Source organism: Babylonia areolata, chromosome 13 (genome assembly GCF_041734735.1).
Source record: "Babylonia areolata isolate BAREFJ2019XMU chromosome 13, ASM4173473v1, whole genome shotgun sequence".
In the NCBI taxonomy this organism is placed as follows: Eukaryota; Metazoa; Mollusca; class Gastropoda; order Neogastropoda; family Buccinidae; genus Babylonia; species Babylonia areolata.
The window spans coordinates 13,731,037-13,741,424 of NC_134888.1; the positions used below are offsets into that span (position 1 = coordinate 13,731,037).

Genomic DNA, 10,388 nt, shown 5'->3' on the forward strand with positions numbered 1-10,388 from the left:
ATCCTGTGATTGGACCGGGTTGGGGAGCGCCAAGCTTCAAAGTTGAGCGCCTTTGTCTATTTTAAGGAAGAAAAAACAACAACAAATTATATATATATATGTATATATATATATACATACATACATGTATTTAAGTTATCGTCATTACTATTCGTTTTGTAAACATTAGTTCTTATTTCCAAATATAAATGAAATCTATTCAGTTCCAGCATACTTGGTACTGTGGAATCCGGTTCCAGTTCCGTTGTAGCTTAAAAGAGTTATCTCCCAGCCACTTCTATGTTTGTCACGCGAGAATTGAACGTGAATCAAAAGCGGAAGATGGCGGCCAGCTGCTGCGGCGTGAAGAAACAAAAGCTAAACAACTCTTTGCCTTCCATATGTTGCAATGGATCCTCGGTTCACCCCAATTTTCACAAAAACTCGTACACCGTAACCATTCCGGATATGTGCTTCTTCTGCTTCGATGTGCTTCACTGTCACTTGTATAACTATGGATTTGAAAAAGTACCTCCACCTCGCTTCACCAACGAACCATAGTGAGTATAGCCCAGTGTCCTCATCTGGGTATAAACAAATGTGACCCATATATGACTATATGTTCTCTTTGGTTAAAATATAAGAAATTCGTATTTTCACAGCCCATTTAACTTGGAAGTAAATGTTTAATTCGCTTATTATGCCTTTTGTTAATCCTTTTGTGTGAGATATTTTGGTTGCTTGTCATGGTGGGCCAGTCCATTTTTTGTGAAGAGGGGGGATTGTACAAATGTTTACACATTTCCATGTAAGGTGGGGTCTCGGAAAACCCCTTTGTTTGGGAAAGTCTGCCGACCTCAGTGGCCTATTTATCTCCAGTCCTTTGTTCTTTCCAACCGTCTTTGTGGAACAGGCCAGGAAATAGATATATTTAGTAAAGCTCAGCCATGAAGGTGGTGCTGACAAGAGACAGGAGTAAGTTTTTAGTCCCCATGGTAACTAATACAATCAGTTTATACTATATTGTAGTTGGCCCTGTCTTCATTTCGTTTTTAAAATCAGTGAGGGGGATGGATGGGTGGTGATCATTTTTTCATTCAGTTGAAGGATGTTTACACTCTTCATTTTCAACACTTTTTCTCCCAATTTTAATTTGTTACTTTTAAGGTAGGATATGACTTTCATTGCCATATCTAGATTCATTATATAATACTGATATTGTAATGGAAATCAGTCTTTTTTTTTTTCCTTAAAAAAATGTATAATTTTCTTTTAGTAATAGTATCTCACTATTTTCAGTCATTGTCTTTCATTATCTTCCTTTGTCTCTTGTGAATCTTTCCTGGATTCTCAGTCTGTCTCCATCACTTCCCCCCCACCTCTCTCTCTCTCTCTCTCCTCCTATTTCTCTCTCTCTATTTCTCTCACCCCTCCTATCTCTCTCTCCCAACCCCCCTCTATCTCCCATCCCTTCTGTCTGTCAGTATCAGTCTCTCTCTTTGTCTCTTTTTCTCTCTCAAGTGAAGTCAGCAGACACAATTCATTATAGATATAAGTAGTACGCATTGCAAGAAAATGCCAGGGAGTGAATTGTTATCAGTCTATACTGAAGCTAACTGCTCATTCACCCTTCCACTGACACAGTAAAAAATTGATTGCCTACAGACAAGTGGAGTGAGCAAATTTCCACTTGTCCACCAGGTTTAGTTGTCCTGAACATTTGGGTGGTGGGTAATTCAAGCCATGGTCAGGCTGGTGTGTGTGTGTGTGTGTGTGTGTGTGTGTGTGTGTTACTGTTAGATAATTGAAATATTGAGTGTGAATTGTGATCTTTGATAGTTTGGTCATGAAAGTTATGCAACTCTGTTAAGTCAGACACTGAGTGTGGTACTGTATTGTTCACACTGTGGATTTATATACACTGAATATTGTACTAATAGTATATAGGTGTGCGTATGTGTATGTGATGTATACGTGTGTGCATGTGTATGCATGCATGTATGTTTTTGAATGTACTGTATGTTCGTTACTCATTACTTGCTGTTTTATGTATATGTGCACATCAGCACACTTGCAGAATAAATGAGAGGTAAATGAGCAGTAGATGTTATCAGTTTCAAATGCTCACACACAGACACACACACACACATTGACATTCTGTCTCTGTATACATGTTCAGGTTTTGATTTGTTTTTCTTTATTTTTAATTTATCAATGAAAAAAATAAACAAAAATAAAGTCAGAAACAGACAGATTGATCTGATGAGGTGATATGATATTGGTTCACCTGAAAATGAAAGGTTCTTTAAAAAAAAAAAAAAAAAAAAAGGTATTGTTACAATGTTAGTATTGACAAAAATATAAAGTAATGAAAGAATACTTTTAGTTGAATGATTTCATTCATATCTATATTATTTTTTTCATTTCATCACATTCACAGTGTATCATATGATGTATATGATTTTTGTGTCAGTCCTTTATTTGTCACTTGGAAGATGGGACGAGACCGACGATTGCGGGGATGCATTGGAACATTTTCTCCCACTAACCTGCACAATGGTCTCAGGGAGTATGCAGTTACCAGGTCAGCATTGTGTGTGTAACAGTGTGTTTGTGTGTACGTGTGTGTGTGTGTATGATACCTCGGTGTATATGCATGCGCATAAAATTTGGAGTTGGTGCACTTTGTAATGAATGTCTTGATAATTATTTAATGTCATAGCTGATTGCGAAGTAGAGAATACATCATATCATATTAGATTTCTGAGTATGGACAAGCATGTAAATTTGGATTCCTTTTTCAGTTTTGGAAATGAAAAAGGTTTGTGATATATTTAGTTATATTGTGTAGAACCCACGAAAACGGAGAATGGCTGCCTACAAAGTGGGATAAAAATGCTCATGCGGGTAAAAAGCCCACTCATTTACCTACGAGTGACGTGGGAGTTGCAGCTCATGAACGAAGAAGAAGACGATATTCTGTAGTATTCTCACACTTTGACTATGAGTATGACTGTGGGAGTCCATATGTGGTTTGTTTTATGTTTTTTTCCTTATTCACCATGACCTTTATTGTTGAACTGTCTGCAGATTTGAGTAGAAAGTGGCTTGACAGATTTGGTAATTCCACTATATGTGTACAAAATATTGATAATGATAGGAGGGAAATAGAGAAACTATGGATCTTAATTCTCATGTTGAGAAAGATGTTCTTTGATCGTATCACCGACATATGCAATTTTACGTAGTGTTAACAGTTTCTTCATGAATGTGTTATTCTGTGAAATTGTTTGGCTTTTTAATTTTTTGCCACCACAGTTAACAGCATTTGACCTAGACTGTCAGTGTGTGAGGAGAATTTTCAAGACTCCCACAAGAATAAATACCACCTCCAGTTTCCATTCTCTAATGTGAAAAGGACACTTTAGTATGACTATGATGAGCATGGTGTCTATTCATGATGTTTATATAGGGATTTTACCATAATTTAGATGAGGCTATTTGCAATGTTTTTCATAATGATGCATGTACTACAGTTCTAAAACTGATAATGTTAATTAGTATCATTCTGATCGATCAGAAAACAAATAAGAGCCTGGCTACTTTATATCTGATGAATAATCGAATCTAAATCAATACTTCACGAGTGATTGTTTCCTGTGGAAATGAACATCATCAAGTAACACTGTTAAGATGTCACTTTATTTACACATGTTGTATACTATACTCCTGGTGCAGACTTCAGCAGGGGTCTGATTCCTGTCCTATGCAAACTCCTAGTCCCTTTTAAAAAGTCACTTTTTGTTATTGTTGTTTTTAATAGAAAAAAGTCTCCAATTTTCAGTGTGCATAGCCTTGTAATTTGAGTCTTGTATAGATGCCTATATACATTATTAAAAACTGGTCAGATTAATTCATTGTGAGGCACAGGCACACGAATAAGTTTTTAAAGTTTTCTGTCAGCAAGCAGCGGTTTACCAACAATATAAAACAGCACGGGTTAATAAATATTTATTATATTTATAAACAAAATTTCATCATTGTTCTGTCACAAGGCAGCAAAGCCAAGAGAATAAACTGAGTGTTTTAAATGGCTGTTTGTTTTCAGTGCCATGAAAGACAGTCGGTTTGACCCAATTACCAAAGAAGAATTCACCAAACTGCACTGCTCAGTTTCCATACTGACACATTTTGAGGAGGGGAAGGATTGCTTTGACTGGGAGGTGAGTACCTGTGTGGTTCACACTCACGCACACACATACGAATGCACTGTGCGCACACGCACACACATGCACGCACATGTACATCATGTATTATGTATCTATACACGTATTTGTTTATTTATTATTATTATATATTTTTGAAAGATACATTATTTTTTCCCTTTATTGTAGAGTCACAGAAAACTGTTTTGATTAATATAACTGTTGGGCTTTGTTTGTTCAGGTTGGTGTGAATGGCATACGGATTGAATTTCTCAATGAGAAAGGTCACAAGAAAACGGCCACATACCTGCCTGAAGTTGCCACAGAACAAGGTACGGTTTTTTTTGTATCACCTCCTCTTGCTCTTTCTCTCTCTGTCTCCTGGTTTATTGGTGAAAGTTGTAGACAGGTGCAATGGCAGCGTGGTTTGTGTTGGACTTTCAATCTGAGAGTCCTGGGTTCAACGCACATTTGCAATGTAAAGTGCATAAAGGGTGGAGATAAGTATTTTCTGTCTTCTAGGTCAACATACCAGCAGATCTTATCAGGCATTTATATGTTTTTGTATACATACAGACAATCAAATACACACATTACAGATCCTATAAAAAAATAAAGAGGTAATGCAATTGAGTGTTTTTTTTGGTTATGGAATCAAGAACACACCCTACATGGCTACCCCTGAAAATGAAGTGAGGCTGCCTGTATGGTGGGTTAAAATCAGCCATATATATTAAAGCCCATGTGAATAAAAATTATGTGAGCAAACATGGGAGTTGTGGCCCATGAAATGAATATAATACTTGATTGCCGCATAAGTCGTGCAATATGTTAATGACCCAGACTAGGGAGGCAAAAGGACCAGCCGCCGTGGCAAAGTGGTTAGTGTCGCGGACTGACGCCTGGGAGGACACGGGTTCGAATCCCAGCGGAGGTAGGTTTTTCGGCCTGTGGCTGGCTCCTACCCAGAGTTGAGTGTGCTGTGGGCTTAAATGGGGAGACTGGGACCACACAGTCGAGTGTCATCCTCTTTAAGGATGCGTCTTTGGGTGCGTTGCTCTAATTACCTGACCAACACTGCAAGTGTCTGTATCTCTCGGGCCTGGTTAACGCCGGGATATCATTATGACAGGAAGCGCAGAGTACAGCCTTGTCACACAGTCCCAAACCAAAATGGACCTCCATAGCAACATCGTCATCGTCATCCTCCTCCTCCATCATCATCAATATAAACAAAACAGTCTCAAAGTCTGTGGCCTTTCATGCCCTGCTCTCATGGTGACCTCAGTTTCGATACCCCTCCACTTCTGTGCTTGGGGTGAGTCCTGTCAATGTCTTCAGTGTCGGCAGATTCATGGGGGACTGTTGTTTGAGGGACGTGGTAGCAGTCTCCACTCTGGGAGGAACGCTCACTCAGTCTGGCTCCGCAACTAAGCCATTATTGTCGTTAGTAGGGGGGCTTAGTAGGTGGTGTCCTAAGTACGTTAAATGAGAACAGGCACCACTGAACACCACCGAAGTGACTCAGCAGCAGTGCAGGGTCTCCTCTGGTGTGTGGCCTCCTGGTGACCTAACATCGATGGTTCCCTGCAGACTGCCGACGCTGGAACTGTGACGGACGAAACCGGGTTCGGCCATGTATGGGGGAATCTAAATGAGTGGCGTGGGAGTAATGCCACTGAAATGGTGCAGATGATGGGGCAACAAAAAAAAAAAAAAAAAAAGAAAAGAAAAAAAGGAGTTGAGTATCAAATGTATAAATATGTATTTGTGATACCAGACAGCAAATTATGTAACTCAAAATTTTATCTTTCTGTGAATTTGAGTTTGGATTTCCATGGGAATAACAAGGATTAGGTGAAGACATAATTGTGCTAATATTCCGCACACAATCAATAAATTGTAGGTGACAAGAGTGGGACAGTCATACCGAGTCAAGTGAAAGGTTTGATGTGTGTGGATTTTATTGATATTTCAGAAGCAAAAGAGTGAAGCAACACTTTTGTTTGATGTTGGCAGACCTTGCGATTTAATCTGACCAGATCAAGATTTGTTGTTGTTGTTTTTTTCTGAACTAAAATATAACATACGCAGACATTGTTAGAAAACCACAAATCATTCTGCACTTTTGTGTCCTTCTTCTTCTTCTTCTTCTGCGTTCGTGGGCTGCAACTCCCACGTTCACTCGTATGCACACGAGTGGGCTTTTACGTGTATGACCATTTTTACCCCGCCATGTAGGCAGCCATACTCCGTTTTGGGGGGGTGACACTTTTGTGTCGACTTTTTGAGGAATTAAGTGAGAATGAAGTTCATTTTGTCCTTAATGTATTGCCCTGACAAATCTCCAAATCAAATTTATTCCCTAGATTACCCATTTTGACTTTATATATATTACATCAAATGATGATGATACTGTGCATATTTTGTACTGTATTGTAATATTCTTTTTGTCAGAACAGATTTCTCTGAGTGAAATTTGGGCTGCTCTCCCCAGGGAGAGTGTGTCACTACACTGAGAGCACCACCCTTTTTTTTCTATTCCTGCCTGCAGTTTTATTTGTTTTCCTATTGAAGTGGATTTTTCTACACAGTTATGCAAGGGACACCGTTTTTTGCCATGGCTTCTTTTACATATGCTAAGTGCATGCTACATACGGGACCTCAGTTTATCATCTTATCTAAATGACTAGCTTCTAGACCACCACTTAAGGTCTAGTGGAGGGGAAGAACATTCTTGCAACTGTGGGATTCGAACCAGTGTGCTCAGATTCTCTTGCTTCATAGTCGGACGCGTTCCACATCTTAGATTGGTATTCATGATTATATACAGATCACTTCAGCTGAGAGAGATACTTCAATATTGATTGTTGTAGTAGTTTGTTATGGCTGATGAACCTTAAAAGTTAGAAATTTATGTGGGGAAGCTTCAGAATGGCTGAAAAATCTTTTTTTTAAATCATGAATAACTGGGCATTCCAAAACAGTGTGTGCTTCATCTGGAGTCACGGAGTTTCACAAATTGCATAAGAAATTTTGAGTGTCATCAGTTCTATATCATCTTGAATGCACTGCAACATTGAACATACCGCATCCAAATTTCATTGGAGCCTGTTTAATACACTTATATCCATTTAAATATATGGCTCAGTATTATTTGATGTTTTTAATGTTTTATGGATGTGTTGATCAATGATAGAATTGTCTTTCTTAAAACCAGCTTGATGTTCACCTGTTTTGTTATTCTACTCCATTCGTTATTGTAACTTATTATTAAAAACAAAACTATGTAATTTTCCACAAGCATTTGACAGAGAAATTCCTCTATAATTTGTGTCCCCTTTCTTGAAAAATGGCAGAATTATGAATTTAGTCCAACCCTTAGGATATACACCACTTTGAATCAAGCTTGTTGAGAATTTTTTTCATATTAAGCCTTCAGAGTGTTTAAGCATTTCTGCAGTTATCTGATATGGGCCTGCAGCTTTTTTGTTCTTCAATTTCCTGATGGCAAGAAGTATTTCTTTTTGAGATAGGGCTATCCAGAACAGGATCCTTCTCCATGTTTTTTTTTCTTGCTTTTTTTCCCTCTTTTTTTTTTTTTTTTTTTAAGTATCAGTTCTCATCTTCAGTGCGAGAAGGTGAATATAAGAACTCCACACAGTTGTTGTTAGGCAGACTGTTTTTAAAAGAGATGTATGTTGTCTGTTTTCAGGTTGGGACAGGGTGCAGACGATAGACTCCTTGATGAGGAAAGAGATGTATGTTGTCTGTTTTCAGGTTGGGACAGGGTGCAGACGATAGACTCCTTGATGAGGAAAGGGGGACACAAGGGACCAATCACCCCGGATGTCCGCAAGTCTATACGACTGACGCGGTACCGTAGTGAAAAAATCACAGTCAGCTACAGCGACTATGTGGCCCAGAAGACCAATAGCCATGCATGATCAACGTGGAACACGGTCTCCAAGTGGGCAGCAGTATTCTGTTTCTTTCATCTCTTTAAGTAAGCTTGCAGCTGATTGGTTGTTATGACACGAGGCAGTGATCTTGAAGTTCATTTTGAGTTGCATTGTCTGTCTGTCTGTCAGTCTGAGTTTTGAGAGTAGGTATGACTCAGAGAAAAATCATTTTGAGTGAGTGTTCTTGACCATTTTATTGACTGACTGAGGATATCACAAACTCACTGGAATTGTGCTTTAAGATTTGTTCTGATGCTGTGTGGGTGTCAGGTTTGTATTTGCTGTGACAAAATGAAGCTTGTCACTTTCATGGTTTTTTTTGAGTTGTGAAGAATTCTGTCCACCGCCACAAATACCCAAGAAAAGAGAAATATAGCAATTGATGCAAGATCTTTTTTGTGTTTTTGCTATTTTAGTTTTCCATCATCTTTGTGATAAATTTTCATGTCAGAATTTAGAATGTACGTTGGCCTCATACCATTGAAAATCATTAACATCTATTTTTGGTACGTACTTCACCCACAGACAGGCTCTTTGGTTGGTTCTTTTAATGTTTTCTTTTAGTCTGAAGAAAAAATGACAAGAACTTTGTATGTAAGTTCAAAATACTTAGTGATATATTGGGGGCACTTGTGTTAAATTTTTGCTGTAAAATTTTGGTTGATGAACAAAAGATGGTAATGAATAAGGCAACATGGTTTACCTTTTGATTTTAACTTCCATGTAGCTTGAGATAATAAAAGAGTTGGTGACATATACCTTGACTGTGAAGATAAAACTGGCTATATACTACTGTGATGTGTTCCCTGCTGTTAGAATATGTGGAAATGATTAGCACTCCTGTATATTGTTACATCTGATCAACATTCAGCGTCAACACATTTACAAACTTAAACAGGTGCTTATTCCCAGTCATCCCAAAGTATGCACTGGCTCTCAATTAATTGGATAGCAATTTTTCCAGACTGAAGGAAGAAAGGCAGAATTTAATTTGCATTTTACTCTGTTTTATTTTTTATGCCATGAAAATGTGGAGGGCTCCAAGAGTAACAAATGAATAAGAAAAAGAAATAAGATAATAGAAAAACTGTTACTTGCATGGAGGAAAGCAAGTAAGGCAGGGACAGAGGAAAGGCATGTCATCAACAATTCTTTAAAATATTTTTTTTCAACAGAATGTTTGCTTGAAGTTGAAGGATCAGCATATGGTATTGAGCATAGTATCAGTGGAAATGGAGGTGAATTCAGCACACTTCATTACCTGGGACCACCTATTTGCAAATCAGTGTCAAGGAAAGGAATGTTTGAATCTGTACATTACCCCCACCCTCCCGCCCCCTCCACACCCTCCCCCCTGATCATAATCTCTGTCAATACCTACGGTGAAAGTGAGGTAGCCAGAAAGATCAATTAAATTAAACAAACTGCTCAGCTTATCAATGTTAGCAGGATGAAGTATTTTTTCTTCGGGTAGTGGAAGGCCCAGAAATTATCATTATCAACCCCAAAGTCTTTGTTTCTTTTTTTTCTTTTTTTTCTTTTTCTTTTCTTTTTTTTTTCTTTTTTTCTTTTTTTTTCTTATCTATTTTCTTTTTCTTTTCTTTTTTTTTCTTTTTTTTCTTCTTTTTTTTCTTATCTATTTTCTTTTTCTTTCTTTTTTTTCTTTTTTTTTCTTCTTTTCTTTTTTTTGCTTTTTTTTTGCATGGGATAGAGGGTGGAAAGTGAATTGGAAGACTGGAAGGGTAGAATTTAAATGTTATATTTTCTGAGGTAGATAAATGTAAAATAGAAATGAGTGAATCTTTGTAGAAGATTCATTTTTGCCCTTGTGTGAATAATTTTGGCTCAGCCTATTGATTCTTTTTTTGTTTGTTATTTTGAATGACATTATCAGATCATCAGAACTGAAAATAATCAAAACTTGTTTAATGCTGCTTGGCTTACCAGTTGGTCCAGAACAACAGTCATCAGTTTGAACATGTGGTCTCATTCCAGTTGATCTCAGTCATGTCACTTGATTTGTTGCACATTCAGCAGGGTGGCTTGTCTTTGTTGCTCAGTCTTTATGCTTTCTGGAAAGAACAATATTGTTATTATAGACTGGACTTGTGCTTACCCTGGGTCAAACAAACTCTTAGCACATATGATTAGTTTTTAGGTTCTATATTAGTGGGGATGGAGAACTGTGCAAATGAACTTCAGACCAAGCTCTGCACTCTTAAAAAGGCCGTTTTACGTTTGA

The 10,388-nt window shown here is 37.8% G+C and overlaps 1 protein-coding gene across 1 annotated transcript; it reads left to right on the plus strand.

Moving 5' to 3' along the window:
- Positions 1–303: 303 nt before the first annotated feature.
- LOC143288835 (AMMECR1-like protein) lies at positions 304–8,461 on the plus strand. The gene is made up of 5 exons (XM_076597481.1): positions 304–539; positions 2,453–2,563; positions 4,088–4,202; positions 4,426–4,516; positions 7,965–8,461. Exons 1-5 carry the CDS (start codon positions 322–324, stop codon positions 8,129–8,131), a joined length of 702 nt encoding a protein of 233 aa, XP_076453596.1. The 5' UTR covers positions 304–321; the 3' UTR covers positions 8,132–8,461.
- Positions 8,462–10,388: the final 1,927 nt, after the last annotated feature.